We start from the raw sequence: 19,322 nt of genomic DNA, 5'->3' as shown, positions 1-19,322 counted from the left end.
TGAAACGAATTCACAATCCAGTGCAAGACGTCTCAGGAAATGAAGAGGAAGCTGCTACAATGGGAGAGATAAAAGAGGGTTACATAAATTGGTTCCCCACCACACCCATTGAATGGTTCGGTTACTGCCAGAGGGAATCTCTGTACTGCAAACTGCAGAGGGAATTGTTCAGTGCATCCCCACATTTTCTTCCTGTGGACCTCTTCTTAGAATCAAAGAGTCAGAAGTTAATTGAGGTTGGAAGGGACCTCTGGGGATGATCTAGCCTCAAACCCACTCAAAGCAGGGACTCAAAGCCAGATGAGGGTGTCCAGGATCTTGTTCAAGAAAGCTGAAATTCCACCTCTATGGGAAACCTGTTTCATGGTTTAACTGCCTCTACCATGACAAATTATTTCCTCATGTCCCACCATAATTTCCTGTCATACTTCTTGAGCCCATTCTTTCTTGTCCTTGTCCTTTTTCTGTGCCCCTCTGGGAAGAATCTGTCCCTGTATTCTCTATAAACCCCCTTAAGACTATGGAGGATTGCACTTAGTTCCCCCTTAGCTTTTCTTCTCCAGGCAGAAGGAAGCCACCAGCTTTTTGTACATCCTTGTCCCTGACAGAAGCTGGGCTTGATGTAGAGTTACTGACAAAAATGGAAACCTGAGCAAAGCTCCTTGAGCACAGGCCCTTCATGTGCTCAGCTCATCACCCGTCACCAGCTGCAATGACCATGCACACCACAGTGTGGGAGACCAGTTCTGCAAAGAGAGCTGAGTTCTTTACACAAAGAGCAAGAGAAAGCTGCTGGCTAGCTGTGCTAGCACTCAGCTGCCTGCAGGCTAACTTCTCCCATGGCATGCAGCCAGGTGGCCCAAGATAACCAAGCTCTCCCCATCAGCACCCATTCCATTACCCCTCTACGTTGCTGCAGCCTGTAATGCACCATACACTGGAGACATTATTATTCATTTTTGATCCATACTAAACCAAATCTACTTGTATAATGAGGGAAAACAAAGGCTTGTCCCATGCCAGTAAGTCCATCTCTCCCTTGTGACAGTTTTGGCAGGACACAGGCAGCCACCAGAGCTGGGGTAGTGCAGTGGCACTGCCAAAGCCACCCACACAGCCACCACCTCACCCTCGGGAAGGGATCCCTGCCTGGGGGCTGCAGGGGCTTCTGGCACCCCTCTCCACATGCCATGGCATCTCCCACCACTTTGTATCCTCTAACTGAGCTGAAATGGGCCAGCAGGTTCAGAAGTCATACAGTGGGCGACTAAGAGCAATCACACAGCACTCATTTCTCTCAGGAAAAAAAAGGCAAAAAGCAATATACTGCTTAGCACTCAACTGCACAGTTTGCTGAACAATCTGAATGGAAATAAAATGCTTCTTTAAGAGTTCGTCATTGCCTATGTCAACATTCCACTCCTCTTTGAAGGCATTAAACTGAAGTGACATTCTCTTCTCTTTAGAGATGGGGTAGAGTTTCAGATAAAACATCCAAACTGTGCTATAAACGAACAAGGAAGAAGAACTGGCTGCATGTTAGAAACATTACACAAGCTAGCCAGAATAAATAAATGGCATTTAAAATACCCATTTAGAAAGCCCTGCCAAGTTGATAGTTTTAGTAAACATTTGCTGCCAGTAGGGTTACAAAGTAAGCAGCTTTGGGTTTCCACCTTATACGAAAAGGCAGTGGACAAAATGAGATGTATTATTTCACAGCACTGAATGTGTATGTGGCATCTCTCAGGACAGATGAAGACAGTAACTCTATTGCAGGGTTTACAGCATCACTGAAGAACTGAAGCCAAGTGAGAAGGCACCATCAAATACTAGAAAGATGGTCTTGGGATTATCAGAGCAAAGCAAGTACATAGAAAACTCTGTTTACATGCCAAATTGAGAACAACTCTCGGAGGATGTCCCTAAAAAATGTACTGTGTATTTAGCTGAGATATACAGCAACACAGAAGAGAACTTCAGAAAATTGTTTAGAATCTAGAAATTGTGCTAGGAGCTCCCTATCTCTAAGGTTTCCAAACAGCAGCATTAACAGAACCTTAATCAGAGGTTAATTGCTCCATCACAACAGAAACACTGAGATTTATGGACTTTATACTCCGTGGGCAGGCTATGAAAAACCTAAGTTGTAATTTCATAATTATGTGGAAGTTGCTGAGATCTACCAATAGAAGAAATCACACTCACAAAAGAGTTCCACTGCAAGTAGTCACGTAGGAATTCATGTCCCAGCATTTTCAAGCTTCCTGTTTGCCTTGAGAATGCCCTAAGAGTGTACAGCACGCCAAAGCCTGAGAAAACTGAATCATCTGGAAGAAGTGTGTAGAGATAAGCAAGGTGCTGAATTTAAAATTCACAGTGTATCTTCTTAACTGAATTAAGGAAGTAGCTTGATAATTATTTTGCCACTAAGCCATCTCTGCCATGGCTTTATCAGTCTGAAGGATTCCTAGGTCAGGGATGACATATAGTCACTGGGTTATATTAACATATCCTGAATTCACATTTTCAAAGGTCCCAAGTGCTGAGGAGGCAAAGCAGAAAATCAGAAAAACTCTGATGGCTATAAAAGTTGCTGTTAGGATTTGACTTGCTTGTTGCTCAATTACACTGTGGGATATACTTAGCTTAGGGCTGCTTCAGCTCCATCTATGGAGCTAAAAACCCTTCTCTATTAACACTGTTTTTTTTCCAGTTGTGGTCTCCATTATACTATCTCAGCATGCCAAAGCATTCAATATGATGCCTAGATGTTATTTTGAATGTATGTAAATGCTTCAAAGAATCATTCCAGCACTAACTGAATTTTTCTCTAATAAATATATTTGCAAGACTGTTCATTTGATGACCCCACTGCAACAACACAGTAGTCTGGAAGAAGAGCTGAGATCTATTTTATTAATCCTTAATGAAGAAAAGTATCAGCTGTCTGCCCAGTTTCCAAACTTAATGTGATGTCAGATGGTATCAACCCCCATGCCCTCAAGCACAGGTGAAATTCTATTGCCTACATAAAACACAGATCAATTTCCATTTTCCCTGGGGAAAAAAAAAAAGACTCCAAAACCACATCACTGTAAAATAGGAGTGATACAAAAGTCTAGTCTGACCCCAGATGTCCCCTTCCTGATAATTTAAACATACACCGTAGGAATTAAAAAGCACAGGAAGAAAAGCAGCTTTTTGCATTCTAATGCTGCTTCAAAATGCTGACTATTCCTTTCCTGAAGGAAGCTATGCAATGCTTATTTATTACTTAGATTGAAAGGGAAACAATAATATTAAGTTTTCTATGTGGAAAATGTCTAAGCACCAGTGCTCGTGGCATCCCTACTGCAAAAATCAAGGAAGAAAGTTTGATTTTGTCAGAAGGCAGCTGAACTTTAAGCAGGCAGTGACTCAGATCTCCTACAGCTGATTAAATGTGTTCCTCATTCTAGTAGACCATTTTATTTTAGTAAAAAAGCCCTCAGCAAACCAAAACCCCTTAAACATTGGAAAAATAGTCAGAAATTGAGAAGCCTCTTTCCTCATCAATTCTAATTTTACTCATGAATGAAGCAATTGTGGTAAAAGCTGAATGGGTGTTCCTTCTTTAGTCTGATTTCTGGAAATATTTGAGAAGCTAAAAACATCTTGGGCAACTTCTGCTTCAAAAACACATATGAAGCTCTCCTTGCTTGAGCATGTGGGCATCCAAGAACAAAATTTCAACACACAAAGAAATGTCTTGGTTTGAACTCATTTCACTCTAGAGACATGCTGTATTCATGTTTTGACATTCATTTAAACAGTAAATAACAATAAAATGCAAAAGAATATAATTTTAAAAACCCAAACAATAAAACCTAAAAGGCCCACATACCTCGCCTGCAATCTCACTAACCCTCTTATATTCTTTGATAATTCGTTGATGTTAAATAATTCAGGTCTGTCTGAAAATGGCTTTTAATGTTAACGGTACTTCATTTTAAAAATCAGGCAGATACAAAGTTGCATAATACAAAGTAAATACTGATAAAACTACAAAATTCTCACTTTTCAGCTCACAGCATTCATCTTTGGATTCAAAGAAGTGGGAAAGTCATAAAAAAGTAACAAAGGACAGTAGAACTATATAAAACATACACTAAAAGTATCTAAAACATATACTAATGAAAACATACCTGGCTGTGAAAGAAAAGAAGTTTCCTTTGTAGTGTAGCCAACAATTCCGACTGATTCTGAGCCAAAATGCACTATTTTAAAAGGTTTAACATACTTCATCATTTCATTTCCTAGTGGAGTTTTGCCCTTGATGTTTGCACTCAGGATTGTAAAATTAGCATTCTTAAGAAGAGGGTCTAATAATCCACTCACACCCTCATCAAACTCATGGTTCCCCAATGCCTGTGAAAAGCAACAAGAAAATATAAGACCCTAACTCCAATATTCAGTCTAAATACTCCCATAAATAAAATATAAGGTATGCCTGAGAAACAAAGTCTGTGTCAAAATCTAAACCCTATCTAAATAAGTGTTTGTAACTCTATACCAGATTAAAACCCACTGGCTTTTCCTCCTGTAACTGCAAGAGAGAGGATTAACAATAACCACAAAAGGAAACTTATTTTGTGTACGGAAAACACATAGTTTACAAACATACTGAAGGCAATGTTAAATAACAATGACATTAGTTGTTACCTTTAAATAAAACATGCATTTTAAGAGCTTGTGTTTGGAACTACAGTTTTGTTTTTTTTTTTTTTTTAAAGCACATGTAATTCACATTTAGTTAGGAGTTACATTTAAACATGTAAAAAGAAAACAATTTTCTAGATATCATCAATATCAATACACAGCAGAAGCTCTACTGCTGACCAGCTAGGGAGAATCTCCCCACAGTACCCACAGTGGGTCTGTGCACACAAATGCAGGTGGGAACACAACATTGTGAAGTGCCAAGGCTTTCACACAGAATGAGCAGTCCAGTTTATTTATCAGCAAGATAATACCAACAAGAGGAGAACATTTATTTGTTCTGTGCTGGCTAAGCAGACAAAAATGGACTTACCTTAAAGGACTGTGCAACTTTCTCCTACCCACCCCTTTTTCATGCTCAGCCTAAGGCTGCCACATGCCCATGCCTGCAAATCTGGCATTAGCAAATTTTCCACAGACCACAACTTTGCAGGAGGACAATGCATGCAAAAACCTTGTAATGCATTTAGGTGTTAGTGAAGGAAAAGATCTTTCTATAGAAACATGGTAACAGCACAGCTTGGTACAAGTTTTTAGGTGGCAACTGGAGCAGATCACATACACGGTGCTAAAGTCAATGGGTCAACTCTTCCAGACAAAAGTGTGCTCATAATTTCATTCTGAAGATTTAGTGGGGAAAGTCACAGTCATTAACAAAAAACCACTTATGCCAAATCTCTGCTCTGCTTAGATAAACAATCCCTATGTGATAGTTCCAACTTTTATTTCCCAAACAGATGATATTAATCCTGATCACATTCTGACCAAAGCTGGGAAGCTCAGTGTTTAACCAGCTGCCTGCAAGTGTCTTTCTTCTGGGGAGACAAAGACTCTCAAATCCTTTGATCCCCACAGGCAGGTAGTCAACGGCCCTCTGGAAAAAATTGAGATATTGGTAATAACTTGCATTGGCAACCAAGTGCTCCTGCTTATGCTGGTGAGAACACTACTTACACCCCAGAGAAGGAGCCAAATCCTTTGCATGCTGCTGCATTAAACAAAAAACAAAATGAAAAAAACCCAACAAAAAAAAACAGGTGCAAATAAAACTTTGAATTGGATTTAACTGTCATTATCTTGCTGTTAAAAAGAAAAAAAAAAAAAAAAGGCAACCAACCACTTTACAGGCTTTGATAAAAACTTATTCCTTGGTGTGGGAAGTTACCCAGTCTCTTGTTCATGAGAAATCACTGCTGGCTAATAATACAGTTTTATTTTTGATGCAGTTCCTCCTCTGGAGAGGAGGTTGCAGATGATTTGGGGTTCCTGTACTCTGCCTAACTACGCTTATACCCAGAGCTTCTAGGATTCTGTACCAGTGCAAATATCCCTTCACCAAATCTGAATGCATTGGCCAGCATAAACGTAAATCACAGGGGAAGACAAACAGAAAAATCCAGGCACACAGTATGTGATAATATAACGCCTCTTCTCACAGGAAACCAAGAGAAAAATATTTCAAAATCAGGACACAGATTAACAGAAGGATGCAACTTAAAAGTAAAACTGGAAGACTTCTAACACCCCTACGATTACTGCTTTGGCAGTACTTAACTTGGCTTTTGTTAATTACACCAAAAAGCAAGGCTAGTGTCCAGAAAATTTGGAAGGCAATGCCTAGCTAAACAGGAGAAAATAGGCTTGGGGTGATAACAGATATAAAGTAGAAAAGGACAAAACTGAAAAAAAGAAATTTGTCCCATTTGTGGAACAAACCTCCAATGCTGCCAGGCTGCCCTAAGTCCTCCCGTGGCTCCTGCCCCCATCCTGTAGAAACTTCCATGACTCATGTTCCCTCCTTCATCCTGTTTGCAACCCTACTCTTGTATCTCACTTCTAATCATTCCAGTAATCCCCACCCTTCTGTTAGAGATGTGAATTTCCAAATTTTGCTTAAAGAAGCACTAGCTGACCCTTTGGCAGTGTGGCTTGTACCTTGCTCCCTGTATCCCCCCAGCCATCATCCCTGCTGCTTGATCCCCATAGTCCGTGGACAGAAGAACTGAAAAGGATGCTGAAGTGCTGCCCAACACTCAGCACTTGTCCTCAGGCTCTTTGGTAGCAGAGAAAGTTGCTAAAAAGTCTCTGTAGTTCCTCAGTCTATCCAGTCACCTTCTATCCACTGACAGTCTTCCAACTACAATACACAGCACTTCAACAGAGACCAAGTAACTGACTGTTCAACTAAGGCATCAGCATCCAGTACAAACCTTTGGCTACCCAGTGTGGTGTTTTGCAATCTTATTCTAATGGAAAAGGTTATGGGAACCCTGAAACAGTCATCAGATGCTTCCTGCATACTGTGTTTCTGAAATTGAGTACTAGTTCATAACTGCTGATTTTGCCTGAAAGAGTTTCTTTCTTGTGATATGATCAGGAACCGTACAAGCTACAAGCCTGCCCATGAACCAGCCAAGCCAGCAAAAGCAAGGCTGAGAAATGATACCCATCAGCAAGCTTTGGGAAAAAAGGTAGGAAAGAACACCTCAAGCAAGTTCTGCACTGCAGAACACCAAAGCGCTCCCCAGCTCTCAGTGAGGATGAGTCCTGAACGTACATGCTCCTTCCTGTCACCACTGGAAGGAAAAACCCTGCTACAGTTAGAAACCCTGTTACTGTTAAGTTTTACAATTAGGAAATAGGTCATTAGCCAATGTGAACTGGGAGCAGCATCCTCCCACAGACCTGTCTGTCTGGTAGGAAGTGCGTTTAGCCTAGAGGAAAGCACTGGGGCATCCCTTTCACTTCCGTAGCTGTTCTGAAAGAGAAGGAATAAATGGGTGAAGCCATTTTTACATGGTAAAGGAAAGTGCAGTCCTTTCCAGAGAAAGAAAAAAAAAAAAAAAAAAAAAAAAAAAAAAAAAAAAAAAAAAGACAGAAAATGTGATATGTATGGAAGATTTCCCCCTCAAGCTGTCAATTGAGATGAAATAAATATGCATTTGCTCTCAAAAAGCAATCTCTCTCAACTACAACTTGAATCTCATCTGTTCGGATTGCACACAAGCAAAATAAACGACGATAATTTTTTATATATTAATAGGCTATTGCCCTGAAACAAATGACATAAGGACATGGAGTGACATCCCCATAATCTCAGTCCCAAATTCTTCAACCTTCCTGTCAGCACTCAGATGACAAGAAGAGGCAGAGTGAAGGTGTGGGACTGGCACCGCCTCAGAGAGCTCCCTCACATCTGCGCTGTTAGGAGTCCCCGGGCAATTGGCACACAGCCTCTTACACCCCACCCCGCCCACAGCTCTGGTGGGACCGAACAAGATCAGGGTGGGACTGATGAAAAATAAACTTATCAGCCCAGCCAACACGTGCCATCTGTCCCTTCCTGCAGGACCGGAGCCGGCAGGGCAGGCTGTGAGCCCAGCCCAGGGTTAAACCCTCTGTGGCAGGCCAGGCTCCTCGCCCGACTTTCTCCGGGCTCAGTCCCAATGCTTTTGCTGACCCCTCTCCAACAGAGCCCGTCCAGCCCCTGCCTCTCCCAAAGGGAGCTCTTCCACTGCATCACTGGCATTACCTCTGCGTCCCCTTGGCATCAGCTCCCGGCTTCTGGCTGCCCGAGGGGGCTGCCAGCTCACGACTTCCATCTCCTCTCTTCTCCTTGCTTACCTGCACCTTTGACCACGAACCTAGTGTGACCTACAGCCTTCTCTGATACAGAGCTCCGCACTCAAGGAGACGACAACGAAAAATAAAATAAAAAGAGGGGGGGAGGGAGAAAAGATGGGGCTAGACCCAGGACCCAAGGAGAGGAAAGCCCCTCATTGCACCACACACCGCCCCTTCACCCCCCCCGCCCCCGGGCCCGCTTTACCATGGCATCGTAGCGCAGGAGGTTCATGAAGTGGGCGGCCTCCCGGCCCTTGAAGCGGGAGAACCACACCGTGCCCTGGTACTGGTCCCCGGCGTCCAGCAGCAGCACGTTGCGGTGCGCGGCCCGCTCCGCCGCCACCCGCGCAGCCCTCCGTGCCACGCCGCCGAAGCAGCCCGCCGGCCGCTCCTCCGCGCCCGCGCAGCTCCGCGTCCCCGCGCCCCGCGCTTCCACCCGCCCGTGCACGTCGTTGGTGTGCAGCAGGGTCAGCCGCAGCTCCGCCGCCGCGCACAGCACCGCCGCCGCGCAAAGCCACGGCCCGGCCGCCCACCCCGCCATGCCGCGGGGGGCTCCGCGCTGCTCCGCGGGACCGCTCGGCAGTAGCGGCTCGAAGAGGGGGTGGCCGCAGAACAGGGGGTAGGCGGGGGGAGGAGGGGCGGGTAGCGGGGGAGCTGCCGGGGAACCCGCGCAGTTTGCGCGCCGCCCCGAGGAGCCGCTGCGCTGCGCGGGGCCGCCCGCCAAAAAGGCGTCGGAAGCCGCAGGTGTTCCGAGTCTGCTGTGCGTGTGCGAGGGCTTGGGGCGGCAGCCCGGGGCTACAGGGAGGTCGGCACTGGTGGCCACCAGCCCTCAGGGCTCGCCGAGTCCCCAGCAGTGTCCTGCGTCCGCTGCCATTCCCGGCCCCCGCTGCCCCGACCTCCCCACCTGGGTCCTTCACCGCGGCACAGCTGCTGCCGGGCTGGATCGGGCTTTCGGCCGTCTGCTGGAGGTCAAATGAGATGGAAATTCAGCCAGCTGCGAAAGGACGGACTCCAGCGCTTACAGGAAGCCTCGGTGAATGTTTAGTACTCTGCAAGGAGTTTCCAAACCTTCACATGAAAATGTTTGTTGTAAGCATTCCGCTCAACCTCTCTCCTCCTCTTCCTCCAACGGTGCTTAAAATAAAGACTGCTATTTCAGCCCTAAAATGAGTGGCACTACTTTAAGAGCTGACTTAATTATAGCTCCGGTGTTCTTAGTGCAGAATCATGAATTGCTCTCAAGACTTCTTTTCCGTGGTTAAAAGTGAAGCTTTTAGTTGCGGTTTGGCATATGCACGCTGAGGGGAAAACATGCCAGTGCCTTAGATAAACAGCTTGTTAGGGGTATGGCATGGGGTGATCAGCACTTGGGTAAATCAGACTGCCTGGTGGCCCCACCTGCTCCTGGAAGTCATGAATCCACCGTGTGGGTCCACATCTTCTAGCTTTACTAAACGATGAAATTATCCAGAGAAAAGAAAACTTCCAGTGTTGGCTTTTGAAGTGCTGAAACTTCTATATACTTTCTTGCAACTTTGGGACAATCGTTCATTGTAAGCACTGACTGTCTGGTCGATTTTTTTTTCTTAAGAGCAGAAGCTTCCCCACTGCGTAGAAAAGTGGCTGTTTCTTACAGCATTACGGAGGCTGTACAAGCTGCTGTCTCCTTTCCACTGAATGATGTCATGACCCGGTTTCCTGGGCACTCAAAGTCTGCAGGATGGAATCTGAACTCATTTGGTCTTTTTGTTTCCTCAGATGGCTGGAAAGTGAATGAACCTGTATTTTCTTCCATGATGGCTGTGCTCTACTGTCCCTGTGCTTCCTTATGAGACTTGAATTAAACCAGCTGTGTGGTATCTTCTCATTCATTCCCTTTGATGAGTGCTCTGTGCACTGCCTACCCCATCCCAAGGGAATCCCTGATGGCATGAACTGCACTAGCAAAATTTGGAGTTGTGCTTTCTCTCCTTTTCCCTTTGGCTGTGCTTCACCCTTCACTGACCTGTGCTGAGAGCCTAGCTGGGTTTCAGTTCAAAGCCCCAAGTAGGTGCCTACGTGTCCTCCAGTTTGTATAAGTTTGCATTGTGGCCAATGATACACTGGGTTTCATCAGCTAGACAAAGGTACTGGTGCTGTTTGGTAGTATCCAAGTCTTCCTCCAGAAAGCAAGATCTGTAGGTCTTGTGTCATATCTTCCAGCCTCATGCATCTGTCTTGGATGTCTGGATGCATCTTTTTTCAGCAAATGAGCGTCTCATGCCATGGCTGGTCTGCTGGATTATCTGCAGGGTGCATGCTCTGTGCTGACCGGATCTCCGCTATCTTGACAGAGTCATAGAATAATATTGGTTGGAAAAGACCTTCAAGTCCAACCATTAAACTAGCACTGCCAAGTTCACCACTAAACCATGTCCCTAAGCACCCTACATGTCTTTTAAATGAGTCCAGGAATGGTGATTCTGCTCACTTCCCTGAGCAGCCTCTTCCACTGTCTGACAACCCTTGTAGTGAAGAAAGTTTTCCTAATATCCAATCTAAGCCTCCCTTGATGCAACTTGAGGCCATTTCCTCTTGTTCTATCCCTTGAAACCTGGAAGAAGAGAACACCGACCCCCCTGCAACCTCCTTTTAGGTAATTGTAGAGTACAATAAAGTCTCCCTTCCGCCTCTTTTTCTCTAGACAAAACAGCTCCAGTTTTCTCAGATGCTTTTAGTGAGACTTGTGCTCAACACCCTTCACCAGCTCCACTGCCCTTTTTTTTTACCCACTCCAGTGCCTCAATGTCCTTCTTGTAGTGAGGGACCCAAAACTGAATACAGTATTTGAGGTCTCGCCTCACAGTGCCAAGAACTTTGCTTGTCCTGCTGGCCACACTATTTCTGATACAAGTCAGGATGCAGTTGGCCTTCTCGGCCACCTGGGTACACTGCTGGCTCATATTCAGCCAGCTGTCAATCAACATCCCCATGAGTTTAAACAGTTTAAACATCATGTGTAGAAAGGCCTGTCCTGACTTCAGTCACACCCCCTTTATCCTCATCCATTGTTCCTGCTCTGGATCAGCTAGAAAAATAGCAACATCAGCATTACCAAGGGGCCCAAATCTGCTAAGAAATCAGCTTTGTCAGAAACAAAGACAACTCTGGCCAGTTGTTCTGCTCCTGGATTGCTTAACTTACATACATGTGTGCGCCAAACACCATTTATCTGATTGGCATCTGCCTGACCTTGGCTTCTTTCCTCATCAATCACTGTCCCAGGGACACCATTTCTAAACATTTTCTGGTTCTGTCCACTGTAGCTCTGTGCAAATGCAGACACACAGCAAAAACCCAAAAGAAGCAGAATTTACCTGCTTGGGTACACAATACTGTCTTCGGCTTCTATAGCACAGCCCTACCCCAAATTCCACAGATCTCTTTGTGCCCTGAACAGTCACGCTTTAGTCTGGTCCAGGACAGTGTATCAGGAACAGCCCAGGGCTGTTCTAAGAAGACACTACACCTCATCCATCAGGGATGGACAATGGAGTACTCATTGGGAGACCACCCTGCCTCTTGTGTCTCCTGGCCTTGACTGTTCATGTTATCTCCCTTATCAAGCTTCTCATTCCGATTCTGCAAAGATCTCATTTCATGCAACATTCATTTAGGAATTGATCAGGCTCATAAACTGGCATCCTCTTGCTGTGGGAAGGGCTCTTCGATGATGGTGCCTTCATCCTGGGAAGCAGCTTCCTGGATATTAAGGGAAGAAGAGTGAGAATATGTGGAACCAGCCCTGTGCTAAAAAAGCCTATTGCAGAACTATGGTGGGATGCCCAGAAGAGGGGTATCTTAGCCAAGGGATGTGTTACTAAGCCAGGATGTTGACTAGATATATTATCTACCTTCTATCGTTACTTTTCCAGCCTACCACTGATGTATTAACAAAAACTGTAATGTCATGAAAAGTCACAGTAATACACCTGAGACTGCTGGAACTGAAGCCAGAGAAGACAAGAAAGCTCCAGAAAGTGTGTGCCTACCAAGCATATGAGAGAGAGGGCTAGAGAGAGGAAAAGTGTGCTTCATGCATAACTGCTAGCTACATCCTTTTTCCCCTTCTGCTCCTCTGAAAGAAGTAATTAACCCAGGACATCAGTGGCACATCCCATGACGGTGAAGAAAGGTCTTTGTATTCAGCACTGGCATATGTTTCAGGAAAGCTCTTCTAGAGTTTCTTTAATAATGCCCAAAGCTCTCACACAGGACTGGTTCTGACATGTGCTGAATTGTTTCAGACCTTGGTTAGGCAAGGGTGAATTCCACAGCCAATAAGAAGTACCTTTAGAGAGCATAGGTATTACCCATCCTTCATTATGGTTTCCCTCTAGGAAGGGGGTTGGTCTGTATTGTTCCTCCAGGTCACTCAGCAGAGCTGTACGGGCAACAAAGTCTTGGTATTTACTCTGGAAGCTGGCATGGAACAAAGGGCAATGAATATGTCTTGACTTTTTGGGTTAAGTGTTGATAGAAGTAACTGGAACTTCTGAAACTTCTGCAGAGGCCTTCCAGTAAAAAGCTTCTTTTTTCACTGTATTTCTTCCTGACATCTCTGTCATGGCCCAGCAGCTCACATCAGGCAACATCCTTGGTTTCAAAATATTCTGGAATGGGCAAAGAATGGGCCACTCAGAGCCACTGGATGGCTTCTAGAGGAACTCAGGACACTGAGGACAAGGGAGTCCAAGGACACTGGCTCTGAGATGACTAAGAGCTGTCACAGACTCTGGCAGCCAGCTGGGTAAACATCCCACAAGGGTGGAATTTCTCATGCCCTACCACAAGCATTCCAGGGTGGTCTGGCTCAGCTCCTAACTGGGCTGTTAGGAATGGTGCTTCCTGGAATTTCTCTTCTTGGAGGTGTTACAGGAATAATCAGACTTCCGTCTTTGGCCTTTACATAGAAAGGGGGTTTCTCTGCTGTCCTTTTAGCTGTATGAATGAGAGAGTCTTGAGGTCAGGCACTTCATACCTAAGAGTGAGAATTCAGAAGCAATGAACTGTCTCAGCTGACTTCAGAAGGCTGCCAGTGTCACAAACAACGTCACTGGGCGCTCATACAGCTCATCACCTCCATGCATGGCTTCATTCTGCCCCAGCCCACATAATCTCTGAGACATGCTCTCATTGCTTTTCCAGGGCTGCACAAGACACATTTCCTCCTTGGGTGCATTCCCACCACTGTGGCAGGGAGCTCTTAGGTATGCGTTCAGGAGACAGACATCCCCCATGATGTTTCTTCCCTTAGTAAATCCTTTGGATATCATTTTCATTTCCAGACTGTTGGACTGGGGATCTTCATCGCTTATCTCTCCTGTGTCTTACAAGTACAAATTTTCATTATAATGTTGGATGTTTTCATATTCAAACAGACTCAATCCCTTTTGATGCAGCTGTATTTCTTTCTTTTCTTGATATCACTAATTGTTGCTAGACTCGTGCAGTTAACTGAAGTAATATCTACTGCTTTATCTCTGGTATAGTGATTTTACTTTAACAGCATCAAGAGGTGAAGTACGTTGCTTTTACTGAGAATAATTCACTAATAACTGTGCAGGCAATGGGAAAAGGAGAGTGGCTATCCAATGCCCATAATTTTTTTGGAGGCACTCTATACACAAGCTTCTCAAGGAATATGGCTAGTCAGAAGTGTGCAAAAATCCTCTCTAGACAAAAGGCTTCTTCCTTCCCATGGTGGAGTGGAGCTGGATGGGAAGGAGGCAGTGACTAATACCATCCCTTCCAGCTGGTAAGGAACAGTCGTTGCTTCTTCCTTTAGAATGGAACAACAATCAAATGTGGTTGTTTGAACCTGAAAGCAGGTCTTACTTCCTCAGCCTCTGTTCCCATTTCCATGGTGCCTGCACACCATGGGCCACTGTAGACAAAGTGCATTTCACCAGTATTGCTTAGACCTCCTTAATGCAGTACCTATGTAACTTTGGCATATAGTGCTCCATTTCTACTTGACTGGAAACCATTATGATACTGGTAGTGTGAGTATTTTATTGCCTGTTCTCCAAAAGTGTTTCAGATGTTAGGTGTTTGACAGGACTTAAAAAAAAGAATCCTTAGGCCAGAGTTTACAGTCCAGATTAGGAGTAGATGGAGCAGGGCGTTAAACAAATAATTGGGTAGGAAAAAGTATGAGATGGAAAAAAAAATGGTCTGAGAAAGACAGTGTAGAAATCTGAAATAAAACAAGTTTTGAGATCAAAGTTGGATCCTACTTAGATGTATTTTTTGCCAGAAAAAAAAAAAAAAGAAAGTCTGGAAGTCAAAAGCACGAACCAGCTGGGTCTCTTCTTGCCCAACCTGTTCACTTGGGTAGTTGTATATTTGCATTTGCCATTAATAAAGTATATTGGTTGCCACTAATGTGAAATATCACAGTCTTTTTTAAGCCATGATGCAAACTACCTAGTTCTTAAATACACTTCCCATGAGGAAACAGCTAACAAGTAGTGAACGTGGAGATATAGGCATCTTACCTGTCATGGGCACCAACTTTAGAATAAAATCTGAATTTATGGGAGAAAGTCTAGATGACTGCAATTAGGCCAGATGAATCCCAGGTGCATAGAGGATGTAAGCATACCTTTCAACATACTATATACAATCTTATACACATGTAACATGCATCATAATTATTTATAAAATTAAGATGGAGACGTAAGATAATCTTGAAAGACAGGAAATACCACAGCAAACGCTGGCCATACAATCTGAGTCGACTTCACTGTGCATATGTATTATGATCATGTTTTAATTACAACATAATAAAATATGTATTTCAGTTGGACTTTGATTCTTGTACTGTGCAGGACAGACTATGGAACCCTCGCTGCTGCACCCCGTTGTCACCAGAATGTTACTTATTTCTAGACCACCCTAAAGGGCAAGGTAGTGATCTCATCACCATTATACAAATCAGGGATTAATGTTGGACAGAAATGAAGATTAGAAGTGCCACGTTCTCCAACTGAGTTTCCTAAGAAATTACTTTTCAGAGTACTTAGGTGAATGTACAAGCACATCCTTTTTTCAAGGACAGCTGAAGCTTTTGGCAGTCCTATACACTGCAGACCACCAACCATCAAACCAAGCGCCAGATGACATGATCATCACTTACAAAACAAAAGTCAGCAGTGACCAGGAAGTGTTTCACTAAATGAATTCCCATATATCATGAAATCTATGGAGGTGCAAAGGTGCTGAAGTATGGTTCTTCAGGGCTTGCCCAGTGACTAACCATGACACCACCCTTCTTCTATAAATGCCTGTTTTATGTCCTTTGTACTTCTGCAATAATGAGAGGGCAAGAACCCTCCTTCATTGTAAAAACCTGATCATACCAAAACAAGCCTTTTCCATACAAAGAATGAAACAGTATTTCAGTGGAGGAATAGCAGGTGGCTGTGTATTTCAAGACCCCATCATAATGCCTTTTCTCAGGGGACTGGGTAAAAACAATGCTGGCATTGCCTGTTTTTTCTAGATTTGACTCTGATCTTAACAAGGTTCTTTAAAATAATTTTGTCTCCAACATCCTAGGGTTTTTAAAAAAGAAAATAAGAGAAAAAAAATATGAGAAGCTTTATCATGTGGCAGCATATTATTATCTTCATGGTACCACAGGTGATTTGGAACCTCTAAATCCACCATATATAGACTTTCTCCTGCTGACTACTGCCAAAATGACAGAGAGGGATAGCAGATTTTCATCCCTCATGGTTCAATCTTATACTTGGTCAGACATAGGTTTTCACAAGGACTTGCAGGAGCAGAATAGTGTCACATACACATCCTAAGGCCTTTGTAGAGAGCTGGGCTTTACTGGTAAACAGAACAGCCTCTTCACTTTTTCCTTGCCGTTTGATTCCTCCCGTCTCATCTCTTCCATCATGTTTCTTTCTCTCAGTGTCCTGCTCTACCACCAGGCTACCAGTCAACTCATTATTTCTTTGGTTAACCCTACACCCCTCCCCATGTGCTCAGCCTGGATCTCCGTGTCTCCCACTCTAATTACAATCCCAGATTCTTCTCCTACTTTCAATCACAAAAATATTTATATGAAAAATACAGCACTCACTTAAGAGCGTCTACACATTATTCAAAATGCATAAATAGAAAGGTATAATTTTTTTTTCTGGGATATTTGCTTATTTGCAGCTGACACCTATAATTTAGTCAGAAGGCAAATGGTTAGCAGTGTTGTGCTCATGCACTGTTCGTCTAGGATGCTGCTGCACTCTGCTGGATGTGGCTATGTCTGTCACTTATATTTTTTAGGATCCCTTCCTGTGTTTTCTTAGAATTAGTTTGCATTCGTCACATTTCAGTGCAAGTACAGTTTTAGCACAAATCTTTTCTACTTTGCAGCACTGATTTTCTTGAAAGATGACTGACGTCCTTCTTTGTGATTTGTCTTCTATTTAATTAAAATCCTAAGATATAAGAAAATTAGAAGAAGAAAAAAAGATGAAGGAGTTGAAATACATCCGATCATCCAGGTGTTTCCTGAGTGTTTGCCAGACCTTGGTTCTGCAAGTGCCACCTCTTGTGAGAGAGGTCTCTACAGTCCCTGCCCCTTTGACCAAACATCCCAACTATGATAGGCTCCAGGCATCTTTCTGTAGCTCTTCTTCCTTAGAAGCACCGCCAAGGACAAGTCTGCATGAAATTTGCAAACAATCAAGGACTCAACTGGTCTAATTAAAACAGAATGTACTAAGAATGTACAGGAAAACCAGAGTGGACGAAAAGGACTTGTCTGAGTAACTAACTCAGTTTACTCAGCAATTGTCAGGCCAGGGAGGTACATCTTGGATTCATTACAAAGGAAGCAATATCTTACTTGTCCTCCGCTCCTATCCTCGGGCAGCTGTCAGCAAGACAATCTCTTCCTTCCTTTCTTTTCTGATCCTCTCACTACAGCATCTCAGAGACACAGCCCCTAGTGTCCAACATTTCTCGTCCCTACCGCTCCCACAAACACCATTCCTTTATGGCCTGTGACCACTTTTGATGTTCAAGTTGTGACAGGTTTCATTACCTTGTAACATGGGCTAGTCACAGTTATATTTCAACAATGAAATGTCTGCACCATCTGGGATAAGAGTTTCTCTTCTCTCTACAGTGGTTAACACCTTCTAACATGACCCTCATCCCTGCCCCCTCCAGCTAACTCTGGAGTTATATTTCCCAATTTCCTTTCTCAGAACTTGGCATTTCAAAAGCCTCTTTGATCTTGCCATCACCTCGGCATGCCTGAAGGGTAGAGATGTGTAGACCATGGTTTGCATGTCAGTCTCCCCTCATTCAAGGTGTTGGACTAGCCAGGCTGATTTGTCCATAAAGCAATAAGACTGGTATTTTCATACAGTTTTATTACTGATACTTCTCCTCCATAGCACCAATGAATTATTGGCAAATTCAAATCCACCCATCCCAGTGGCGAGGGACTTCACTACCTTTTGGTCTGTGGAGTTCCGTTCCTGGATTGTATTTCTCATATCTAATCTGTTTGATTCCTGTTTGATCAGAATTGTCAGCAAAAGAAAAAAAGATTTAATCAGTGGAACGACAAGAAATACAGCAGTACAATGCTGCACTTCTGTCTCCTTATTTATGGCAGAGACAGGGATACAGGGTCTGCAAGGCCTCATCTATGAAGAGCAAGTAGAATCAGACTTTGGATTAAAAAATTAAACTGTGTCCACACAGGACATGGTGTCTTACTACTTGGCTGGCAATACCCAGGTTGCCTAGAAGAGTAAATGGCATTAATTTTGCTCCTTTAGTGCTGTGCAGACAGTATTTAGTTCTACATAAGCTCAAGACAATTTCAAGCTCTCAAGATCTCACTATACGGCAAACTGAAAAAATCTGTAACTCTCTTCCTTGGCTCCAACTCTGGTTCTTAATTTCTGGTGTTGCACGTAACACAAGCGCTTCCTGATCCCCAAAGACCATGCACACAGGAAGGTCCCAGCAGGCTGCTTTGCCATATTAATTTGCACACTCATAAACCAGCTGCTGCTTTTGAGTTATTCCCACACAGCTTGTAATGACTGCCAGCAGGCTCCTCTTAGAAAATTACAAGTATTTCTCCTTAGCTCATCCCTCTCACCATTCATCTCACATTTTGCAGCTTTTATGAAGCAGCTGTGTGCTTATTCTGTCTGTTGAGATGATACCACCATAGCTGAACACTAGTAACAGTAGGTATTGCCCACTGCTAAGTGCAGATACAAGATACAGGGATTTCAGAGAACTGGGATGTCTTGGTACCTGTGATGCCTAATAGCCTTGTTGACATAGTGTTATTTTACTGAACAGCACTGCTTTTTGGCATAAAATGCCATGCTAAAAGGATTGGTTCCCATTAATCTCCTGACTGAAATGGGTGTTGAAAAGAGGGTAAGAGTTACCAACACAACCTGTTTCACATTTTAAATGGGAATTGGTTTGTTGTTTGTTTGGTTTTTAATTTGGAAGTGCACATTCATTTAAAACTTTAGCTAATTTATGCTGAACTGGGTGGAAAAGTGTTAAGGTCAAAAGAAACATCTTTTGCATTTGTTTAGTGGACATGATTTTTTTTGCTTAGATTATTGGTTCAGGAAAATGTTTAAAGTGTTGCCTTTTTTACTGGTTTTAGGGCAAGCCTTTCAGTTTTGTGCTATAAACCCTTCCCGCACAGCTCTCATGCCACTTGCTGGGGGTGGGAACATACAAATTACTGACCAGGCTCACAGGTGACAGCAGGTCTGTGGGTAGCAACAGCCCCATTTTGGACAAACCCAAGAGACTACAAAATAAACATGGAGACACATTTTGGCCTTGAGGCAGTATCTGAACCCAGATGGACTTGGATCAAGTGTCTG

At 43.7% G+C, this 19,322-nt stretch overlaps 1 protein-coding gene across 1 annotated transcript in view; it reads right to left on the bottom strand.

Annotated features, from left to right (window-relative positions):
• The window catches only part of NT5E (5'-nucleotidase ecto), a 32,377-nt gene that overhangs the window by 11,787 nt on the left and 1,268 nt on the right, over positions 1-19,322 (bottom strand). Inside the window, exons 2-5 of the mRNA XM_030447565.1 lie at positions 11,154-11,337; positions 9,290-9,347; positions 8,591-9,180; positions 4,188-4,410 (exon numbers count right to left, since the gene is read on the bottom strand). Coding sequence (XP_030303425.1) covers positions 4,188-4,410; positions 8,591-9,180; positions 9,290-9,347; positions 11,154-11,337 — 1,055 coding nt within the window. The remainder of the gene's footprint in view (positions 1-4,187; positions 4,411-8,590; positions 9,181-9,289; positions 9,348-11,153; positions 11,338-19,322) is intronic.

The sequence above is a fragment of the Calypte anna genome, chromosome 3 (assembly GCF_003957555.1).
Source record: "Calypte anna isolate BGI_N300 chromosome 3, bCalAnn1_v1.p, whole genome shotgun sequence".
Taxonomy (NCBI): Eukaryota; Metazoa; Chordata; class Aves; order Apodiformes; family Trochilidae; genus Calypte; species Calypte anna.
This window is presented reverse-complemented; position numbering and strand designations above follow the sequence as displayed.